Genomic DNA, 23,800 nt, shown 5'->3' on the forward strand with positions numbered 1-23,800 from the left:
CCGAAGGTGTCGCCGTGGTTACCGCCAGGAGGGTTGCTTGGACTCGCGGGGGAGAGCATGAGTGCCGCTTTGAGCAGAGTACGTACCTCTTGGGGAGGGAGGGAAGAAGGGGGCGAAGGAAGGAGGAGGAGGTGGTATGAAATCTCAAGCTCTGTGTCGTCATCCCCCCACCAATACTTTGGCCGTCCTTGTGGTGTCCTTTACGCTTCCCACAATTATTTTCTCCTATATATGCGATGTGTGTGGCTGTTCCCAGAATCCTTTGTGGTTCCCTGTGCATGATGACAGCCTATAGTAATGATAATCTATAGTAATAAAGAGGAGGCTTGTTGTGGTACCATAAAGACCATTGCAAAATAAACTTAAACACCTCACCTTCCTTCTTATTTTATGCACACAAAAATACGGCCAAGGGTTATAAAATGAAGGAAGCACAGATTAAAATGTAATTGTGTAAAATTCCGATCTAATCAGAAATTTTACATAATTGCCTTTCATTATTCACTGTGTGCCTTGCGTGGAGAGTTGCCAGCCTCCAGGTGGTGGCTGAAGAGCTCCCGGAATTCCACCTTTTCTCGAGGTGACAGAGATCAGTTCCCCTAGAGAAAATGGCTGCATTGGAGGGTGGACTCTATTATACGATTCTGAGGCCCCTCTCCAGACTCCCCACCCTTTCAAATCTCCAGAATTTCCTTTATTGAGACATAAGCTTTTGAGAAGCACAGCTCTCTTTGTCAGAATTCTGCCTGAGACCCAGGAGAACTGCTGCCAAGCTGAGAAGAAAAGACTGGCCTTGATAGACCAAGCGTCTGACTGACAATGCAACTCTGTGTTTGTATGTGTATTCATTCTCAAATAAGGTTCACAGAGTATAAGGAATTGTGAGGGATCCATTAAGAAAAGGCAGTGCAGCTTTGCAATACCTGTTTGTTTGTTTTTAATGAAGACTAACTGAATTGTCGAAGGCTTTCACAGCTGGAGAACAATAGTTGTTGTGGATTTTCCGGGCTGTATAGCCGTGGTCTTGGCATTGTAGTTCCTGACGTTTCGCCAGCAGCTGTGACTGGCGTCTTTAGAGGTGTAGCACCAAGAGACAGAGATCTCTCAGTGTCAATTGAGAAAGATGTCTTTTCTCTGTCTTTTGGTGCTACACCTCTGAAGATGCCAGTTACAGCTGCTGGCGAAACGTCAAGAACTACAATGCCAAGACCACGGCTATACAGCCTGGAAAATCCACAACCACCATCACTAACTGAATTGTCCCAAAATCATGAGACATTTTTTGAATTCCATTGAGGTGTATATCAGAATATCAGGGTGGATTAAAAAACAAAACAAAACAGGAGCAGGGAAGGAGAAAGAAAAGTGTCAAAGCAATATGGAAAAGTTCCCAGACTGCAGATTTAGAGGAGTAATTATGTTAGTCTGCTGCAAAAAAACCCAAACACCCTCCTCTGACTTTCAAAATGTAAAAGCCAGCTGTTAATACAAAGTCTCCTTGGAGAGAGACTGACATCACCACCGCTCTACTACATAGCACATTTCACCAGTGTTGATTTGGTGTGCTGTTTCTTGTAAGGCAAAATGGGGTCATGCAGCGATTGCATGATGGATCCATGCTCTTTTTGCATCCTGAATACACAACTGCGATGCACTGAATGTGTGGTGGGCTCTCAAAGTGTTTCTGAAGTGTCAGTTGATGCAAAACGTGACAGCTATCTGGGCTCTGCTTTTAGAGAACATGCCTTTAACATTCCTAAATTGCTGGTTTGCTTCTGGGTTGCTGCAAAGTGCTATAAGATGCTTGTTCTACTACTACAGACCAAGATGGCCACCCACCTGAAACTCTCTGCAAAGTGCTTGTTATCAGACCCAGATATTAAATAAAGGCTTACTCTTATATATACCCACATGTCAGTTATAATCTTTTTTGGGATTTCTTGTGACCTGAGGTAAGGAAACTTAATGATAGTAACATGGCCTTTCTTATTTGTAAAATAGTAAAAAGTCCAGTAGCACCTTTAAGACTAACCAACTTTATTGAGGCATAAGCTTTCGAGAACCACAGCTCTCTTCTCATCTGATGAAGAGAGCTGTGGCTCTCAAAAGCTTATGCCTCAGTAAAGTTGGTTAGTCTTAAAGCTGCTACTGGACTTTTTACTATTTTGCAACTACAGATTAACACGGCTAACTCCTCCGGACCCTTTCATATTTGTGGCATCCCAAATGTGAAACACCCTCCTCCAACCAGCTATTTGCATGGTGCCAAGCCTTTGACCTTTCAGTACCTGCTCATGCAGGCTTATTGATGATCTTTTTATTCTCCTGCATTCCCCCCCGCCCAAACCTTTGAAATTAGATTTTATATATCCTGTTATCTCTTAATATTTTTATCTCCTGTTTTAACCGTAGTAAATATTTCATTCTGTTAGACTTCTATCAATCTTGCAGCCTTAGCTTTTAAGTTTTGCTCTTCTTATGTTTTAAAAAAGTGCTCATAAATTTCTTTTCACTTTTTATCAGAGCTGTTTATATTGTATTATTACAGTTTTTTGTTTTGTAATTCATTTAGTACGCTGCTCTGTGTGTGTGCGTGCGTGTGTGTGAGAGAGAGGCAAAGTGCTTTTCTACATTTTCGTAATTAGTTTCTGCTATTGGATAGTTTAGTTTCAGGTGGGTAGCCACGTTGGTCTACAGTGGAATCTTAAGGACCAGAGATTTTCCAGTGTGTAAGCTTCCGGGAGTCAAGCTCTGATGAAGAGAGCTTGACTTTTGGAAGCTTATATCCTGAAAAACCTTATTGGAGAGTTTAAAATATCAGCTCTGCTGTAAAACACATACTTTTGATGCAGGTTCAGTCCTAGCATTTCTAGTTAATGCTGTCTCAGGTTATAGGTCCTGAAACTGGAGGGCTGCTTTGGTCAGAGCAGATAAAGCAAAATTAGATAGTTAATGATATGGCTCCATAGAAAGCAGTTTCATATGTCCTTTGTGCTTTTGAAAAGTTCATCTAATAGTTGAAGTGGACATAGGTTGGATTTTCCATTTGGTATAAATCTTGGAGAATATTTCCTACTTTCCCATACTTTTGATTGTGCTCATGTTACGGTGCTGCTCAGCTGCATTCATTATTGATTTCTTGAGTTCATTGATTGATGTATTGATTTCTTCCCCGTGTATGATGTACTGGGACCCTCCACCCCTCCCCTCCAGTACTGAGAACCAGTTTTGTGTAGTGGTTAGAGCAGCAGGACTCTGCTGAACTGAATTTGATCCCCCACCCCTCAAAGCCAGCTGGGTGACCTTGGGTCAGTCACAGTTTCTTGGAGCTCTATTATTATTGTTGTTGTTATTACTACTTGACAGAAGGACATTGGACACACAGACAGGCTAAGATGGAGCTTGGTAGCTTACAATGAAGCCTCTGTGATGAGTAGACATGGAGAGATCTATCTTCCATGCTGAGTTTCTCTAGCCCTTTAAAATGCTACATGCCAGTGGCCATTGTAACACCTTGGGGTCATGGATCCAACACGCTAATTGCCACGAACTGTCCGTCAATCTCACTAGGTGACCCTGCTGGGTCAGTTTGCTGTCCATTGTCATTTTCTTTCTAAGCTAACGGACCCCAGCTGCATAAGACTTCAGATGTTTCACTGTCATGATCATTTTGAATCGCTCCGTGTTACATTACTTTTCCAAATCTGCTTGCTTCTCTTTTTGAGCCTGAAATCCACGGGGTGGCCTTTCAAGATGATTTGAGGGTGTATTTGCGTGTCCCTCTGAGCTGAAGACAAGTGTGCAGCATCAAGAATGAATTCAGCCGAGCGTACATTTTTTTCCCCTCCCTGAATATTATGCTGTCGGAATGCACATGTACAAGTGATGGAGTGCGCAAGAGAGAAATTGCAGTCATCCATCTTCCTGCCTTTCTCTCAAGAAAGCCGGGCTTTGGGGCTTCTAATAACTATTTGAAATGTTTGCTGGTGGCCTGGAAACTTGATGTAGGAGAGGTGGGCTAAAATGAATTGCCCAGGAATAGCCCATTGCCTTGAAAACTCCAAGTAATCTTTATTGCATTTTGAAGGGGGATTTAAACTTTTTCTTTCTCCCCACCTCCAACACTAGGCGTTTCTCCTGCGAACAGAACCCTTTTTAAAAGAGATGGCTGCTGGACGACTTATCAGGTAAAATGACTGAAGTTTAACTGAGTCGACCTGGTATCCTTGTTCCAAAGATGTTGGTTAGCACAGCAGTGGGGGCAATATTAAGAATCCAGTCTAGAGATGGGCTCGAACCAGGAAAGTGGCATTTTGTTGCAGTTCATGGTTCGTGTTTCATGAACCATGAACTGGCATGAAATTGCCCGGTTCACGAACCGGTTTGTTTGATTTGTGAATACATCACTTCCGGGCAGCAGAAGGTCTGCAGAAAGCCCACCCACCCCCTGTTGCCTAGGAAACTGATTGATCGGTGCCAGGCTGTCTGCAGTGACGAACCGAAAAACGAACCGGCCTAAAAATTGTTGTGGTTCATTGCAGTTTGTCAGAAATGCCCTCCGACGACCCGCTGATTCGTGAACCAAAAAACAGCCCGGTTCGTGACAAACTTTGGTTCGTATTTCGGTTTTTGCCCACCTCTAATCCAGACACATTTAGATTGTGGCCCCGTTGTCAGCATGATGGACTTTCCAGCCCTTCTTCTTTGGTGCTTTAATGCACATCCCCAAACTGTACCATGGCAAGAGAGCAACAATGCTCTTCTTTTTCATAGAATCATAGAGTTGGAAGTGGCCATACAGACCATCTAGTCCAACCCCTTGCCGAGTGCAGGATCAGCCTAAAGCATTTCCTGTGTACCGGACCATATATCAGCTCTTGTCAATGAGATGGCACTTCTTAAAAACCTGATCTTATTTTAAGCTGCTTTCAATATCGTACACGGGAAAGGGCTAATAAAAAATGGTAAAACAACTGCAGATGAATGCACAAAGGCTTTCTGTTCTATGTGGAGCCTCTCATTTGGTAGGGGTGTCTCGCTTGTATCCCCGCTATGTGGATTATTGAGGGAGTGGGGAGATCAAGAAACGGTCTCATTGTTACAGGGGCGCGGTTATCATTGAAAGGCCTCCATACAGTGTTGAAATATTCTGTAGACAGACATATCAACGGATTTTAATACTGAACTTCATTTTTTCTCTCTCTAGTCTTGCCTTTGAAACGTCCAGAAAGAATCCTCTCTGTTCCCTCGGTAAGAACATTTTAAAAAACAAAAAACCTCTGTGTTATCCGTGGAAAGAGAGTTGAGTTTAGTGACCCCATCCTGAGAGTATTCTGTTTGGCTGTCTGGAAAGGGATTTTTTCTCCCTCTGCAACTGGATAGGAGGAGCCCTACCCTGATAACATCCGTATGAACAAACAGCTCAGCAGTAAGGGTGTCGCAGTAATATAGACTAAAGCACATTGCAGTAAACAATACTAAGCAGTATAAAGCAATACACTAGTATTCCAGATGCATTTCTTCACTTTGCATGAACTGTTTTTTTTTCTTCAGAATGTTAGGTGATCAAAACAGGTGTGCTTTCGTCTTTGACAGTCAATTAAAAATAGTGGAGTCTATCTAGATTAATGTCTGTCTATCAGAAAGTAGACCAGTAGCGATCTACCAACTTAACTCTTTCTGTCATTTCTCACTGGTTTATAGTTTAGCTTTGTAAATTGGATATAATGTCATTTTTTGGCTAATTAGAAGGTTATACAATAGAAATTATGAATATCTAATGAAGCATCAAACCAATCATAGTTTATCTATGCTATCGCATGAAAAAGATCTTCTGTATTTGCATAAGATAACCTATAAAACATGCAAATTCAGATAGTATGTTAGAGTTCTAATTGGAAGAAATCTCGTGAGATTCCCTAAGTGAGAATCTTATCTTTGCATTGCATACTACGGGAATCTTAATACATTTCATAGCAATTTTGATTGTTTTAAGCTTAATTGGGAAATGTTAGCAAACCTAATACTTACTGCCTTCCTGTGTTCTGTTTTTGTAGGATTTATATTAATAACCATATATATTTTGATACCTTGCTTCGTTAAAAGACTAGAGTGTAATTTCAATAAAAGAAAGAAATAAACTCTAGAAGGGTGCCTGTGTACTTTGACGAGAAGAAGCATTGCAAAAAGGATCCTATATAAATAATGTACTGATGAGCAGAATTGTTCAAAGAACAGTCCTGTTTTACAGGCCTTACTAATTGCTGAAAGCTATCCAAGAGTCAAAGAGAAATCTTTCTTTTGAGATAGTAGGATCTTTGGTAAGGTGCAGATAAGAGTCCGTTATAGGGGTCAGGGCTCATTTCGAGGGGGAACGCACAGGAACGCAGTTCCGGCAGTTCCCCAAAGAGGTCACGTCAGGTGGCCCCGCCCACCTGACTCTCGGCCATTTTGGGCCCGTTTTGGCCTGGATTGGGGCTGAAACGGCCTGGATCGGGCCTCTAACAGGTGGTGGATCACTCTCTCGCTCATCAGCAGCCTGATGGTCAGCCCGATCCTGACCATTTTGGGCCCCTTTTCAGCCATTTTCAGCCCCTTTTTGCCATGTTGGGCCCAATTTCGGCCCTGAATGGCCAGGATTGGGTCCAAAACAGCCAGAATAGGTGATGTCAGGGGGTGCAGCATATGCAAATCAGTTATACTAATGACACACTTCCGGTGATGGCAAGAGGCATGGCATATGCTAATGAGTTATGCTAATGAGTTCCTCCAGCTCCTTTTCTACGAAATGACCCCTGATAGGGGTACATACTCCGGTTTAAAGCGCCATCTGCCATCATCCTTCACTTCAACTCGTCTTTCAGGGACGGCAGGATGGACGCTAAGGTCTATTAGTTGCTGATTCCTACGCGTGTTTGCTTGAACCCAATGGAGTTGCTTTTGGATAAACGTGCAAGTGACGGGGTACACAGCTTCAAGCATTTGTTAAACTGAATGCGGGTGTTCTGATTGGCAATGACCCCCTGCCCACGGCAGTGGGTTTAAAGGGTTATTGGAAAGCAAGCGGTTTTACACGGAGCTCCACGCCAAAGAGCCCCTGCACCTTGCAGAGGATTCTGTGTGTTCTCTATGGTGAGCTAGCAGACCATTTGCCAAGCCTGCCTGCCTCTTATCTAGCTTGAACTGAGAAGATGGCTTGCACCACAACCTTCCCTTTGCAACCGTGCATTTCAAGGGGGAGATAGAAGCTGTCTTTCAGGGCCTTTCATTACTGATCTTCTCAATTAATAACCTACAACAAACTTTCAAGAGGCTTCAGTGAAAACTTTGGGCCACCGCAAGAAGCTTTATCCCAGAGAAGCAGCAAGGAATTATGCTCAGTAACTTTAAAAAAAAATGGGGACCAAGTTCCTTAAAGCAGCCCAGCACTGGCTGTATCTGTATTTGGAGGCTGGAAAGACCCCCCATTGTTGCTTCTTCTGCGGAGAAGTCTTGAAACCTTTAAGGGAGGAGCTGCAGCAGTAGAGGTCCCAGGTTGAGTCCCATTTGGAGGATCTTGGGTCAGAGGAGACATTGTCGAGCTTTATAAACTAGCAGTCTGACTCTGTATAAGGCAGATGTGTTGCTCCTTCCTGTTTTCTACAGGTAGCCCACTGCTGAGCTGCCTCCGGCACTACAGGTCTCAGCCTACCCATGGCATCGGACGGTACCAACATCTCTTACTGGAGGTAAGCATTTCTGATGTTTACTGAATTCTTCAGCTTCTTAGAGGTATATTTCCAGAGACGGATGGAAAAGCAGCACAGCATAAACAACTTGTTAAGAACTGATCGAAGCCCGAGAGCCCCTGAGTTGGAAAGTGCCTGTTGGAATTATTTCAGTGCTCCACCTTGGGCCACGAGTTCCAGAGGTCTGATTTCCTGCCGTGGAGAAGGTCCTGCTGCGAACCCAACCAATTTTATTTCATTTTGTTCAGCTTTTACCCCGCCCTTCCCGCAAGCGGTCTCAGGGCGGCTTGCAACAAGAACGTACGATCAAAAACATCCTAACAGCATGAAGACCAGCTTAACCCCTAAAATCCAGGCGTCTCTAAACAATACCAAGCTACTGCAAGACTACTATAGAACCATGGGAGTGCCCTGATAAAGGCCCAGAGTGGTTGCAGAGGGGGCATGGCGATCAGAAGAGGCGACGAGACGCTGGCTCCTAGTCAAAGGTCCAGTGGAATTGTAAAAGGTCCCACAGGGCCCAAATCTCCATTGGGAGAGCATTCCACCAGGCTGGGGCCAGGACAGAAAAGGCCCCGGCCGTAGTTGAAGCCACCCAAATGTCCCTCAGGCTGGGGACCACCAGAAGCTGGTTATCCACCGAGCGCAAGGCCCTGCAGGGGTCTTAATGGGAGAGGCGGTTCCATAGATATGCAGATCTCACTCTGTGAAGGGCTTTAAACACTAGATCCAATATCTTCAACTGAACCTAAGTTTCATGTCCTGTTTGGAATGGTCTCTCAGCAGGGTTGCCTTGTTGATCAGCAAGTGTGAGTGGGGCGGGGTGGTCACCCTTCTTCTTAGAAAGGTTAAAGTGCTTGGGGCTCTTTAGCTTGGAGAAACGACGACTGAGGGGTGACATGATAGAGGTCTACAAGATTATGCATGGGATAGAGAAGGTAGAGAGAGAAGTATTTTTCTCCCGTTCTCACAATACAAGAACTCATGGGCACTCAATGAAATGGCTGAGCAGTCGGGTTAGAACGGATAAAAGGAAGTACTCCTTCACCCAAAGGGTGATTAACACATGGAATTCACTGCCTCAGGAGGTGGTGGCAGCTTCAAGCATAGACAGCTTCAAGAGGGGATTGGATAAACAGATGGAGCAGAGGTCCACCAGTGGCTATTAGCCACAAGGTATAGATGGAACTCTCTGTCTAGGGCAGTGATGCTCTGTATTCTTGGTGTTTGGGGGCGGGGCAATCAGTGGGAGGGCTTCTAGTGTCCCTTCCCCACTGGCAGACCTCCTGAGGACACCTGGATTTTTGGCCACTGTATGACAGAGTGTTGGACTGGATGGGCCATTGGCCTGATCCAACATGGCTTCGCTTATGTTCTTATGTTCTTCTGCCTTCCTCAGTATGGATGGTCTAGGCCCGTGGTTAGGGGTGCTGACTGAGGAATGGATAGGCTTGAGTTCAAGTTCCACCCCTGGTAGATGGATGCTGTTTTTTCCCTTCATTCCGGCACCTATCCGTTTCGCTGTATGGACAGCCCTGCAGTTCTTTCAGCTGGTCCAAATAGTTAATGCTGCTCTAGCTGAGCCCCAGGCTGCTAAGCTGAGGCCTGAAAGGAGCCGCTCTGAAACTTGGCAGTGGAGCAGGATCTTGAAAAACGGGGGCCGCTTGTAATTTGGGAAGATAATGAGGCAACAATTCATCTGGGCAGGGTGCCTTGAAGGCAGAAGTTAAAATAGAAGCAATTTGTCCTAGCTTGTCAAAGACCTCTAGGCAGAAGGGACTTTTAATTGTGGTAAGGCGTTTTATTTTTCCCTCTAATATCAGAAGTCCCCTGAAGTGTGGCTCCTGTTAAGGTCTGGGTGGTAAGGCTGGGTGAGCCAAGTAACAATCTGGATCCAGCAATCCCACCAGGTAGTGATCCGGTCACTGAGGGAGCATAGTTCTTCATTTCAGGAACAAAGCGGGCCATCAGGCCCGGAAAGAGGGTCGTATGAACACACGAGGCCGCCTTAGACCGAGCCAAACCTTTGGGCTGTCGCATTCAGGGTTGCCTGCTCTGAGTGTGTTGGGGGTTTAAAGTTGCAGAGTTTAATATTAGCGCAGTAGAAATAAGTAGACAGGCTTCTGTGGCTTTATCTCCAGAAAAATACTTTTACTACGTAGCAGGGAAAAGGGTACATTTGGTGAGAAAATGAAGAACAGCTAACTAACTACATTGAGAGTCTCTGTACATGAGACGCAGTAAATGAGGATGCTCAATTGAAGCGAGATGCAGTTAGCCAGGAACTGCAGTATAAAGAGTGGAAGACTCTGTCATTTTCGCCTATCTCAAGCCATTACGGCACTGCACGGCAAGATCCTTCTCAGAGGGTTATGTTTATTTTCTCTTCGCCTCCATGAAGGCTCTGTCAATTTCCCTTCCCTTTCAGGCCATAGCCGCATGTGGGCTAGCTCTGAAAATCAGGGAAGGGGGACCTCACCTGCTCCAAATCCCAGGAGGTGGATTGGTTACCCCCCGCCCAGCACTCCTTAATCTCCTACCCTGGTTCACAAGCAGAAGGGAACAGCGCCTTTCTTCCAGCCTTTTACAAAGGGGCTTACTGAAGCCATTGGGAAGCGAAAGGTGGACGCCTGCAGTGGGTTGATAAATGTAGAGGGCCGAGGAAGAGGCATCATGCGCCGAGGGAGAGGCATTCTGCAGAACAGCCCTCCCCGAAGCCAGAGGTATTCCAATTAGATACACATAGATCCTTTTAAAAGTTTCCCCTTCCTTTCCCGGCACAACCTCGTTACCCCCAGACCTCTCTACCCATTCGCCTGGCGAGGATGTAAACACTCCCGAGAGCTCCAGCACCTTTCTTCACGGCCTGGAGGGAGATTGCATTGAAATGTACTTTCTTGACACTGATTGTATTAACCTCGTACTGTGTAATCCACCTTGAGTCTCAGTGAGAAAGGCGGACTATAAATGACGTCAATAAAAATTAAAAAATTAATTTAAAAAAATTAAGGGGAGGGGAAATTGACAGAGCATTTAGGGAGGCGAAGAGAAAATACATCCTCTGAGGAGAGATCTTGCCGTGACGGCTCTGTCTTTTTACACTACAATTCCCAGCCAACATTGCTTCTCCCTTCACTTAAGCATCCTCGTGAACTGCATTTCATGTACAGAGACTCTACATCTTGATGATCAGACTAGAGGAGAAGAGAGACTGAGAGTGGACTGACTTAAAGTGGACAAAGAGCAATTAAACCTTAGTATATGTAGCAAGTTAATCACACACACACCTCGCCCGCAATAAACTGGTTCATCCAATAGACAACCCTAGATCCCTTCATTAAGACTAAAGACTCCCCTTTCTATGGCGGGAACTTTTACTCGACAGCTGAGTGGTCTGATGCTAACTAGCTATCTAACTAAACGAATAGAACAACAGTTTAACTCTTTCAGGAGTGAATATAGGACACTTACTAAAATCCCAACAGAGTGGCTGTTGGGTAGAAGGCTTTCATGTTGCCTTTTAACTGGAGATACCAAAGATGGAGCCTCGGACTTGTGCAACTACTCTACTCGGACTCGTGCAACTACTTGGACTCGTGCAACTGCTCGGACTCGTGCAACTGCTCGGACTCGTGCAACTACTCGGACTCGTGCAACTACTGTTCTCTAGCCTTGAGCCGTGATTCCTCTGTGGTCCATTCCCAGGGAGGCTGATAAAGTGTCTGTGATCAAGTGATTTCAAAACTTTGCAACAGAATCCCACAAGTTACCTTTGCAGGACAGCAGCGAGCTGCCTCCGCGGTCTTTTTCTCTCCTCGCACGTGGCAAGAGCAAGGGCAACCCACAACAGGCCACTTTTGCTTCCTCGGCTGGAAAACGCAGCGCCTCGTGTTTAATGCTGTCGGGTGGCAAGCCAGGTGATTCCCTCTGGGCTTTCTAAACTTTGCCACCGGACCCGAGGCAGTTTTGGATTCTCCTGTTGGTTTTGTTTCACGGGACTGCTTCAGTAGATAGGGGAGGAAACGGAGACAAGACGCAGGGAGAAGACACTGCAGTTCTGTGGGAATCACCAGGTGGTGGTGGTGGTGGTGGTGGTGGTTGTTAATGTTATTTATAGTCTGCCTTTCTCACTGAGACTCAAGGCGGATTATACAGTGTGAGATTGTGAGATTAGTACAGTCCATTTCAAGGATGTTTCCCTAAACAAGGCCCTAGGGTAAATAAACACAAGTTGCTGTCTTGCATGCCATGCGTGCTTCTCTGTGCAGAGGGAGTCTCACTGGAGCTCTGGGAAGCTCCCTAGGAGCTTGATTTACCGTAAGGTATCTTGCCACCAGCACTGCTGGTTGAGCATGGGAGCAGTGGCCACAGCCAATAGGCAGAGCCCTGTGGAATTTGCTGCCTTCTGATGCGGCAAGAAAAGGAGCTGCCCTTGGTTGGCTCTTCATAAGGGGATAGCCTCATATTCCTCCTTGCGTGTGATGCAGTCCCTGGGATTGCTAGGCGGAAGGGCATGGCGAGAGGCCAGGTGCCACTTTGGGAATGGCAGGGCCTATCCTGACACCACATGAGCTGAGCTCTCTCTTCTGGCAGGTATAAGAAAATCCCTTTGATAAAAACATTGGCAACCACAAATTATACAGCTCCTGTGGGGAAGAGGCATTCCAGCTCCATAGGGAAGAGGCATTCCAGCTTCAGTGGGGAAGAGGCATTTCAGCTTCAGTGGGGAAGAGGCATTCCAGCTCCATAGGGAAGAGGCATTCCAGCTTCAGTGGGGAAGAGGCATTTCAGCTTCAGAGGGGAAGACGCATTCCAGCTCCATAGGGAAGAGGTATTTCAGCTTCAGTGGGGAAGAGGCATTCCAGCTTCAGTGGGGAAGAGGCATTCCAGCTTTAAAGACCATCTACCCTTTCCTTCAAAGATGAGTTCATACTTCATGATGAACTTATACTGGATCAGACCATTGGTCCATCAAGGTCGGTGCGGTCTACTCAGACTGACAGCACTCTCCAGGGTCTCAGGCAGAGGTCTTCCACATCACCTACTGCCTGGTCCTTTTAATTGGAGATGCCGGGGATTAAACCTGGGGTCTTCTGAATGCCAGGCAGGTGCTCTTCCACTGAGCCTCCCCCCTCCCCGAACAACCCACTGCTTGGGAACAACCCAAGGACAGGCACCACTGCTGGAGCCAGCAGAGCAGGCAAAGGTAATAAGCTTGGCTTATGCCCACCGTTACTTCCCAGGCCTGCACAGCTGCCAGCAAGGCCTAGGGCATATCCCTGACATGGCTCGCCCCAAGCATGGCCAACTACAACCCTCCTCCTTTATGGCTTGCCTGTGCAACAATATCTTCGCGGGTAGATGGTGCATTTTTTGGGTCAAAAAGGTTGTGTGTACCATACTGGCTATCTTTCTCGCGATGCTGTGGCCTGTACCATTAGCGCACGTGCACACGTCCCAGCTCAGGCAAGGATCTCAGTCAACCGCCGAGGGTCCCACCCGTGTTGCATGGAACTTCTCCCAGCAGGTGACCAAGAAGAAGCGGGACAGAGTGCAGATGAAGGAGATTGACCCGGGGACAGAGCACACGTACGGCTTCTTGAACATTGTGGTGACAGCCTACGACATGGCCCTTGTGGAACACTATGCTCGGTACATCCACAAGCTCTGCAACCAGCTGTCTGTCAGAGTGGAAGAAAGGTACAAGGCTGTGTTTTGTGTTGGATGCTGATACATTGTGTGCCAAACTCTTATGGCATTGGTTTCTGAGCGCTGGTGGTTGCATGCTGCGGACTCATGCGATGTGTGTTTGCTGGAGTGCACTGCTCCAGCAACTACAGCGGGTTGGAGTCTTTTTGCATTTTCCTGGATGCATTTCCCTTGCCTCTCCCTGCCCCGCCCTCGTTCATTTCCTGAAAATGTAGCTAGTGCAATGCAAACAAGGCTAGGTTGGGCACTTAGGCTAGTTTTGTGTAGTGGTTAAGAGCACGGGACTCTAATCTGGAGAGCCGGGTTTGATTCCCCACTCCTCCACAAAGCCAGCTGGGTGACCTTGGGCGAGTCACAGTTCTCTTGAGCTCTCTTAGCCCCACCCACCTCACAGGGTGATTGTTGTGGGGTAATAATAACACTTTGTAAACCGCTCTGAGTGGGCATTAAGTTGTCCTGAAGGGCGGTATATAAATCGAATGTTGTTGTTGTTGTTGTTGTTCATCTAATGCTAAAGATGGAAGAAGCCAGTCTAATGTCTTCACAGGCAGGAGGACCTCCAGAAAGCAAATGCCAGAATTCTTCTGCACCTTATTGAATGTAGCCACTGTGAAGGAAGAATTCCCAAGCAAGGCTTTTATGGTTGATCTTCATGACTGAGGAGATGTGACATATCTCCTGGGCAGACTCTTGGGGAGATTTTCCAGTCTCCTTCATTGGACGTTTCAGAGAGGTATCCATGAGTGGGTGGGTGGGGTCCTGTAGATGCAGAGAATCCCATATTGTAAGAGCAAAGTACTGGGCACCCGGGTACCTTTCCTCTCTATGATTCTTTCTGTGCACACCTATGCAGAATAGAGATGGGCACGGACCGAAATAAGAACCAAAATTAAGTACGAACCAGGCCAGTTCGTGGTTGGCGAACCAGCAGTTCATCAGATCCCATTTCTGATGAACCGCCACGAACTTTAGGCTGGTTCGTTTGGTTCGTTTTTTGGTTCGTCACTGCAGACAGCCTGTTGCCAATCAATCAGTTTCCTAGGCACCAGGATGGACTTCCTGCAGACCTTCTGCTGACCCGGAAGTGACCTTCTGCTGACCTGGAAGTGATGATTTTCTGACTTGGATGTGACGTTTTCAGGAACCAAGCGAACTGGTTCGCGAACCAGGGGCAGGATTGTGAAAGTTCATGGTTCGTGAAATTTGACGAACCACGAATCACATGGTCCAGTTTTTTTCCGGTTCGTGCCCATCTCTAATGCAGAATAGCTCCAGTCTAAGAGCATTAGAATCAGTGAACATAAACTGGAATAACCCTGAGCTGCTTATCATGCTGTGAGCCTGCCCCCCAGTTACCTCTGGCCCTACTGTTCTCCTATAATGAAAAATCCTTGCACCTGCCAACATGCCAGTGCTTGGTCGAGATCTCCTTGGATTCTAACAGCGGCTCCATTTTTGCCTCTTGTGCTGTGTCTCTTCATCCTCTCCGGAGTTTTAATGGTCCAGCAGGGTTGGGAAATCAGTCTTGCCCCCTTTCCTCAAAGCTTTTTTGCCTCTTAGTCTCTGGATTGAACGATGGTACAACAGAAAAGGCTGAGTTTTTAGTCTGGACCCACGACCCACCAAGCAACTGTGGCCTCCCTCTTGTTTATGAAAGTTTGGGGTGAGGAGGGGGTTTTCCTTGCATCACCAAACCTGTTTTAAGCCCCCACCCTTTACAGTTATTTGCAATTAACCTCCAGTGCTGTTCTGAGCATCCTGGGAAAGAAAGGGATGTGCATGTTCAGTTTGCATGCGCGTTCTTTTTTTTTTCAATTCTGAGGTTCGTTTATTGTGTAGATAGATTATTCTCCCTCCCTGCCCTGCCGTTGAAGTTGAGGTCTCCGATCAGCTGCCACAACGCGATCCTTTCCCCGCCTTATCTTGGCACTTTAGAAATATCTGGAGCACCACTGAGGTCAGATCAGGCGGAAAAGCAAAATGGCTTTGTTCTGCCTTAATATGAAGCCTTCTAAAAATAGGATGGGGTAGTCTGAAAGAGACGGGTTGGGATGAAGGAGATTCATAAAAGTGTAGAAAGGAGTCGGGACAAGACGGGTTGGGAAGGGGCTGTTCTCCTTTCCACTAAGAGAAACGTTCCATTCTCTTCTCCTATGCAGCTTTAGAACACTTGGATTTTTTTCCCAAGCTACTTATTTTATCTAATTTACCAGCCCTTTTCCTGGCCTTGTGAACTGCATTTTATCAGAATGTGGATTGCGAGTCTATAAAGAGTCTTCAGTGGGGGTTTTAGGTAGGTAGCTGTGTTGGTCTGCAGTAGAAGAGCAGGATTTGAATCCGTTAATACCTTAAAGGGCAACAAGATTTCCAGGGTATAAGATTTTGAGAGTTGAGCTATCTGAAGAAGGGTGCTCTGACTCTTGAAAGCTCATACCCTGAAAATCTGCTTGGTCTCTGAGGGGCCAATGGACTGAAGTCCTGCTGTTCAGTGTAAGTGAGTGCCTGGATATGAAAATGAATGGGCAGGTGGCTGTGCAAGGCACATATGCTCCAGTTTTTGACCACTGGAGACCAGGGGTGTGCACCCAAAAAAGATTCAGATTTCCCATTCAGGTTTACCCGAAGCGGGATAACAATTCAGAATAACCCGAAGCGGCTTGCTTCGATGTTTAAACCATTTTGGTATGCTCTGTAAAGATTCGGGAATCTACGGAGCGCACCAAAGCTCAAAGCAGCACTTTTCTTGCCATTTGCAAACAGCAAGAAGAGTGTTACTTTCAAACGCCCTGCTGCTTTTTTCACCAGTTGGAGGGGGAGAAGGGGGTTCCCTCCTCCCCCTCCCATCTGCGGGGCATTTGAAAGTGGCGGGACATTTGAAAGCAACACTTTTCTTGCCGCTTGTTTTTTTTACCAGATGAGGGGGGGGTCCCTCCTCCCCCTCCCATCTGGTGAAAAAAGTGGCGGGGCATTTGAAAGCAACACTTTTCTTGCCGCTTGCTTTTTGCAAATGCAAACAATTAGAAAAGTGCTGCGGCTGCTTCCGCTTTAGCTGAAGTTTTCCAAAGTGATACGAATCGCTTCGGAAAGCTCTGCTTCAGGATTCCCGAATCGGCTCAGCAATGCTGGAGCTGATTCAGGAATCCCGAGTCTTGCCGAATCAGTCCCGATTTGGGTTAAAAACCCGAATCGGAATTTCGAAGCGCATATCCCTACTGGAGACACAGACACAGTCTGTATAGTTTCAGGCCTGCTTCTGCAATGATAAGCTGTGAGATTCTGGGCAATCCAAATTCTTTCTTGTTGCCTGCTTCTGTGTGGATCCTGCACACCCCAAACCAGAGACGATGAATAACTGTGGTTTCTTAAATTGACAGGAACAGGCTGAGACAAAGAGCAGGGTGAACAATACGTGTACGCATTTGTTTTTCAAGTGATCGAGAAATGCTCAGTTGTTACCCAGCTGTTGCAGGGGAGCCAAACATCACTTTTCAAGAGAGCACAAAATTCATTTTCTGGGAACTTGAACTTTCAGTTAAAGAACTAGAAACTTTCTTCTTGGGTGGTGAAAATAGACTGGAAAAGATCCAAGTAATCCCTGGTAAAATCTCTTAAACCAAAGTGAGGGACTTGGTGGGGAATACTAGAGCTTATTGTATTGTCGAAGGCTTTCACGGCCGGAGAACGATGGTTGTTGTGGGTTTTCCGGGCTGTATTGCCGTGGTCTTGGCATTGTAGTTCCTGACGTTTCGACAGCAGCTGTGGCAGCAGCTGTAGCATCAAAAGACAGAGATCTCTCAGTGTCTTTTGGTGCTGTGTCTTTTGGACACTGAGAGATCTCTGTCTTTTGGTGCTACACCTCTGAAGATGCCAGCCACAGCTGCTGGCGAAACGTCAGGAACTACAATGCCAAGACCATGGCAATACAGCCCGGAAAACCCACAACAACCATCACTAGAGCTTATTGTTCTGCGTTCCCTGTGACTCCCGGAAATAATAGAACTTGTACAAAATAGCTCTACATTTCCAACATCACTACACATAGTAAAACTCTGCTTTTCTTAGCATAGGAATTGGGGGCGGGGCGGGGGTTAGAAAAATTAACACACCTTTGACCCAAGGCCATCCACTGAACTTCATAGCTCAGCGGGGATTCCACAGTCTCATCTCCAACAATTAGATTGACATCCGGACATGCGCTGTAATACCTTTTAGAGAAATCTTTGATTTGCACCTTTAATTCCTTCCTCTTCCTGCCCTGAGCCTTTGAGATGCACGTTGAGCGCATCGTCCTGATTCTGCAAATTCCATTTTCCCTGCAGATCTTGCATCTCGTTAGAGCAGAAGTCGGCCTTTAGCTTGAACGTTAGTTCACTTCATTATTTAATTAATCCAGAGCTGCTTAGCTCCGTTTAACTGGGCTGGCAGGCCTTGTTTGCATTGCTAATTTTGTCTTGAAGGCACCCTCTCGAGTCTTATTCCCTGGGGTTGAAAGTTCATTTCTTTCTGGTGAATAGGACAGAAGAGGTCCCCCCCACCGCCCCCGCTCCTTCTGGAATGCTAATGGCTGACTCTGTTGCTGTTTCCACAGCTACGCCATGCCCACGAAAACCATGGAGGTGATGCTAACGCAGGAGCAAGGGACCAGGATGAACCTGGATGCTGTCCTTACAATCCACCAGCGCATTGTTCAGGTAGGAAACTTCTTGTTTCTGAAATAGGACTGTGGCATCATGGAGTCAAGAAGTCCTTCACTGGCCTTGTTAGGGCCCAGAAGAGAGGCTGGGAGATTGATTGGCCCAGGGCATGCCTGTGAGCTCCAGGGCTGTGGGGGAATCCGAACCCAGGTCCTCATCCATCTGATACTGTAACTGATATACCGATATCGGATCAAATTCCCAGACAGCCATGAAGCTCAATATGGTCACTTTTCTTTGAGATGCATGTTTGTTTGTTTACTACATTTAGAGCCAGTTTGGTGTAGTGGTTGAGAGCGGCAGGACTCTAATCTGGAGAGCCAGGTTTGATCCCCCTGTTAGAAGCCAGCTGGGTGACCCTGGGCCAGTCACAGCTCTCTCAGAGCTCTCCCAGCCCCACCCATCTCACAGGGGGATTGTCAGGAGGATAATAATAACACACTTTATAAACCACTCTGACTGGGCGTTTTGTCCTGAAGGGCGGTATGTAAATCGAATGTTGTTGTTATTGCTTTTCTCACCAACAGTCAGAATGGATTACACAGTCTAAATCAATACGATCAAACTGAAAGGATATCCATTTTTAAAATTTATTTATTTATTTACATCATTTATAGTCCGCCTTTCTCACTGAGACTCAAGGCGGATTGCATGGGTGAGTCAGTACAATCAATATCACGACATTTCAGTATACATGTCATGGCTATATACGTGCAATGTGCCAGATTTAAAGAGAAAGAACGAATGAAAAGAAAGGTTTAAGATTTAACAGGGTTGAAACAGAGCATAGGCAAATTCCATGGCTGATACCTGAAACCACATAGAAACTATCCAATAGGATCATACCATTTACAGCAAGAGTAACGAACTCCACGATCCCTCATTGTATACAGAAATAGTAGCAAAGTCTTTGGTCCCTTCTTATCCCTTTACTGATGGATCTCTTGAGGCTACTTTCGTCAAGTACAGCCCTCCCATCTGAGCAAAACGCCCAGTTGAAAAATTCGGTTTTGCATCGTTTATGGAAGTCCAGGAGAGTGGAAGAGTTCCCAATCAGCAATGTACTAGGACCGGGATCGCAGAAATCGGGATAAGCATAGTGTATTGGGCATGATCCAGGGGGTAGATACAGTGCACAAAAATATTAAATCAGTAAAAAAATCAACGGGAGGACAGTGGCACGGTATAGCCCAGTCTCATCAGATCTGGGAAGCTAGGCAGGGTCATTACTTGGATGGGCGACTGCAGAGGCAGGCACTGGCAAACCACACTTACTTGCCTTAAAAGCCCCTTGCTGAAGTTGCAACGTAACAATACATGTACACACACTCAAACCCCACTGTAACGACAGTAGTCACCTTGGAGCAAGGGAAGTATCTATCCAAGCAGAGAGAGTGCAGCGTGCGAGTCTTGGCTTTTTGTTATGCTGGGGACCCTCTTCTGCTGTAAAGGGTCTAGTTTGCCTTGGTGGGGGGCATTTCTGACAACCATTTCACTTGACTTTTCCCCCTCCATCCCCAGATCAGTGGTTTGAGTGCAACGTTTGCTCCCGTCCTCTTGGAAGTCCTTCAAAGTCACCAGCCTGAAGGCCTCCATCTGTTAGTGAAAGAGGTAGGCAAGTTCTTACGGAGACGTGCGCGTTTAGGAACTGCAGGTGGTCATTTCCTTCGGTTCTGTTGTGTGAGCAAGACCTGACAGAGGCGGAAAGATCTGCCCGCACTGATTTGGATATGCGTGTGATGCTTCTTTAGGATCAGATCCTCAGCAGGCGCGGGATATACCGGGTCTGTACTCACCAAGCAAGAGAATCCATTTCAAACTTAGCATTTACCTGTTCTTTTATATCCCAGCTAGAGGGCTTATTCACACCTGACCCCTCAAACAGGTTCCAAAAGTACCAAATGTGGTGACTGGCATTTAAATGTCCCGTTTTTTTCTGCTGGAAACCGACGCCTTCCCAATTGCTGCATTTTCTGTGGTCGTTGCAGGATTCTTATCTATATAAATGTTTGTGCACCATCTACAATTAATAGTGCCTTTGCCCGTGTGGCGAAGACATAAACGAGACGGCTTGACTCAATAAAAGAAGCCACGTCCTCCAGTTTGCAGGATCTGAGCAAGTCTGTTAATGATAGGACATTTTGGAGGTCTTTCATTCATAGGGTCAACATAGGTTGGAGGCGGCTTGACGGCACATAACACACACACGTTTTGATACTGTGAATCGGACCCATGTTCTCAAACCGCAAACTCATGTTCTGTACTCCAGAATCAATCTACATATTTGCACCTCTTTACTGAGATTTCCATTATAATAAAGATGGATCCTTACCAACTGTGCGAACGAGGTTAAACTGAGAGGTGCAGCATTTTGTCACTGGATGGCTTTGAAAAAGGGCTAGGACCTTTTTTTCTTGGTGTCTTAGCCTGAATGGCTAAATGAACCCTCCAGGTTTTGGAGTCAGTGACTCTGAATTTGAAATACTAGAAGCAAAGGGCAGAGGAGGGCTGTTGCCTTTCTTGTGTCTAGCCAGCCACTGTCGGAATTAGGGTGTTGTTGTTGATAAAACTTCTGTTGATAGAAATGTTCCTATATAGAGACAATGGCACGCAAATCTTCTTGGTCATCCTGGCTGTACAGGGAATTGAACCTGGGCCGTTTTCACATGTCTTTACATGGTGCAAAGCTCTCAGAACGAGGGCGTCTCCTTGGCACGATTTCTGATGTCATCGCACCACGATTCTGTTTTTGTGGTGCAATGACGTCAGAAATTGCACCATGAAGACACCCTCGTTCCGTGAGTTTTGTGCGATGTAAGACATGTGACAGCAGCCCAGGGCTTGATTGTTCAAAAGCTCCTTGTTTTTCTGCACTACAACAAATACATTTCAGAACAGACGGAATAAATGACCATAATGGCGACCCGTAAAATAAGTGTGCAGTCTTAGGGATTGGCATAACTTTACTCTCTGAGGATAGACTTGGAGTTTCCCCTTTACTTTAACAGAGCTTTTCTTCAATTAAAAAAGAAAAAATAAGGAATTGGTGCAGTATCGAATTCTCAGTTCTGCATGTCTGAAACCAGAGGAGATGGAAAGCTCTGGCAGCTGCCTTGGGTTCTAGTTCATGAGATTAAAAGTGTAGCTCCTCTGCCTGGGAATTCTCCTGCGTAAGATTTATTCAAATGAAAAAGAGTAAAGAAGAGTCCAGTAGCACCTTTCAGACTAACCAACTTCATTGTAGCATAAGCTTTTGAGAACCACAGCTCTCTGCATCTGATGAAGAGAGCTGTGGTTCTCGAAAGCTTACGCTGCAACCAAGTTGGTTAGACTTAAAGGTGCTACTGGACTCTTTGCTATTTTGCAGCTACACAAACGGCGAACTCCTCTGGATCTTTGAAATAAAAGAGAAGTACTTCTGCACCATTCCCGATCTTTTCAGTGGGGCTGGTATAGGAAAAACTCCCCGGGGAGGAGTTTTCCTTTGGACCCTTTAGTTTACTCCTCTCTATCTCTGTCTCTCTCTCCCTCCCCAAAGAAATGATGTTCTTTGGAATTTTGCCTAGGAAATCCTGCAGGCCAGCCCTACGTTGCAGCTGACAATTTATGCACCATCATGCATCCCTTTAGCTGCTAAATCCCAGGCATTCACATGGAGCAGAACTGTAGCGGAGAGAAGGGTGGCTGGCTGGCTTAAAAGCTTTGGGGAAGGAACAGCTCAACAGCGGAGGTTCCCGAGCACACCGAGAGGCGTCGTCAGCCTCCCCTCGATGGCTCAGGCCTGCTGTGTGGTTCAGGAGATCGTAATCCTGGGCGTATTCGGTGTCTGCATTTGGTATAAAGAAGCGAGTCTCGTATCCTGAAGCCACGACACGTGTTGAAGAATCTCTGCTTTTGGTTTTAAGTACTTTCGGTCTCAGTGTCTCCTGGAAACCTCGTGGGTCTCTAAGGTGCCGCTGGACCGAAAACCTGCTGTTCTACTGCAGACCAACATGGCTACCTACCTGAAAGTGTCTCCTAAGCTTCTAATAGCTAAAGGGTGCATTTTTTTCTCCTGAATTAATATCGGCAGCACCACGTGCAGGCTGGGAGGCAAAAATGCTCCATACCTCCTCCTAACCGAAGGAGGAAGAGGACTTCCCCCCGCCCCGATGGGGGGAGTAGAGGAACAGGCTCACTGTGGCTTCCATCTGGTTGCATTTGCCTGAATTGTGTGGGGCAGGGGCTGTGATGGTGGTGGTTCCCGCTCACTTTGTGCCACGTGGGGAGCTCTGGTTTGCGGTAGCAGTTTGCAGTAGCAGTTCTGTGTAGTGGATAAGAGCAGCAGGACTGTAATCTGGAGAGCCAGGTTTGATTCCCCACTCCTCCGCTTGAAGCCAGCTCACTGACCTGGGGTCAATCACAGCTTTCTGGAGCTCTCTCAGCTTCACCCACCTCACAGGGTGATGGTCATGAGGATAACAACAACACACTGTGTAAACTGCTCTGAGTGGGTATTAAGTCATCCTGAAGGGCCGTATATAAATATTATTATTAGCAGCAGCCCTTCCCTATCATGGGAGCAGCCAGCTCATAGCGGCTCCTGCCCACTTTGTGTGGGGCTGCCCTGGGGTTAGGTGTCCCTGGTCGGGGAGACCCTTGGCCTTCTGGGACTTCTCCGGAGGTCTTCCTCACCAGTCCACCATCAGGCAGCACACTGCATTCCTGTAGTCCAGCAGCTTACTTTTAGAGAACGAAAGGATAAGGAATTGGATCTTGGTGGCTCTGCCTGAACTATTTGGTTGGTTAACACTCAGAGCTCATCTGTGGCATCATTTACCCGCCCATCTGATCAAAAAGAAATCAAACCGTAATGGGGACTCATGCAGAGTTGCAGTGGGCAGCCTTCTTGGTGGATGGTTACTTTTTTTCTCTGTAGTACACAGTGGGTATTATTATTCTGACCCTTTGTGGCTGTGAATGGAATCCCTGTAACAGGCATGGGGGCAGAACAAGGCAGGGTAGAATACTTTTCCCCTCCAGACTGTTGCACGACTGCTAGTTCTTAGCCTTGCTGTTGCTTGTCATGAGGCAATTTGGCCACAGCCCTACTGAGAACAGAGTTCTTGAATATGGTCAGCTTCTAGGGACATGCAACTGTCTTGTTTATAATACCTTGCAGTGCTGCCGTTCTTACCATAAGCCCATTTTCTCTTTGTTCCCTTTAGCATACTGAGGACGATTTCAAGGTTCGACTGAAGGCTCGTCCGGAACTCGAAGAACTTCTTTCCCAGATGAAATGAGCCTGTCGCTTCTTGTTGCAAATCTCTACTCTGAAGTTTCGTTCAGGCTTCCATAGGCTCCTTCCACGCTGACTCGGTGAAAATGAACCTATGTGCCGGAGCAGTTTCCTGCGCCATTTTCACAATGACAAAGTTAAACTTCAGTGGTGTACTGCAGCGTAATGTGAGACTGTGCCCAAGAGAGAGAACGCTGCTTGCACAGGTGTTGCTAACCCTCATGCCTTTGCACTGATTCCACAGGGATTGTGTCTCTCCAAAATCTCTCAACTAAATGATTTTTGAAGAATTAAAATACGATTCCCCTTATTAAAAGTGCATGAAGTTTGCATATATCTCAGTCTGCCCGTTCCTTCTCTGTTCTGCTGCAAATGGCTTTGCTTTGCAAAGC

The 23,800-nt window shown here is 46.4% G+C and overlaps 1 protein-coding gene across 2 annotated transcripts; it reads left to right on the forward strand.

The window, feature by feature from the left end:
* On the forward strand, positions 1–23,744 carry MRPL48 (mitochondrial ribosomal protein L48). Of its 2 annotated transcripts, none has more exons than XM_054974353.1 (8): positions 1–78; positions 4,129–4,187; positions 5,207–5,250; positions 7,645–7,727; positions 13,252–13,427; positions 18,025–18,127; positions 19,652–19,741; positions 23,338–23,744. In XM_054974353.1, the coding sequence occupies exons 1-8, from the start codon at positions 58–60 to the stop codon at positions 23,410–23,412; spliced, it is 651 nt and encodes a 216-aa protein (XP_054830328.1). In that variant the 5' UTR covers positions 1–57; the 3' UTR covers positions 23,413–23,744. The 2 variants fall into 2 exon arrangements, with proteins under 2 accessions (XP_054830328.1, XP_054830329.1); XM_054974354.1 differs by having other exon boundaries at positions 13,255–13,427.
* The last annotated feature ends 56 nt before the right edge of the window (positions 23,745–23,800 follow it).

The sequence above is a fragment of the Eublepharis macularius genome, chromosome 3 (assembly GCF_028583425.1).
Source record: "Eublepharis macularius isolate TG4126 chromosome 3, MPM_Emac_v1.0, whole genome shotgun sequence".
Lineage (NCBI taxonomy): Eukaryota > Metazoa > Chordata > Lepidosauria > Squamata > Eublepharidae > Eublepharis > Eublepharis macularius.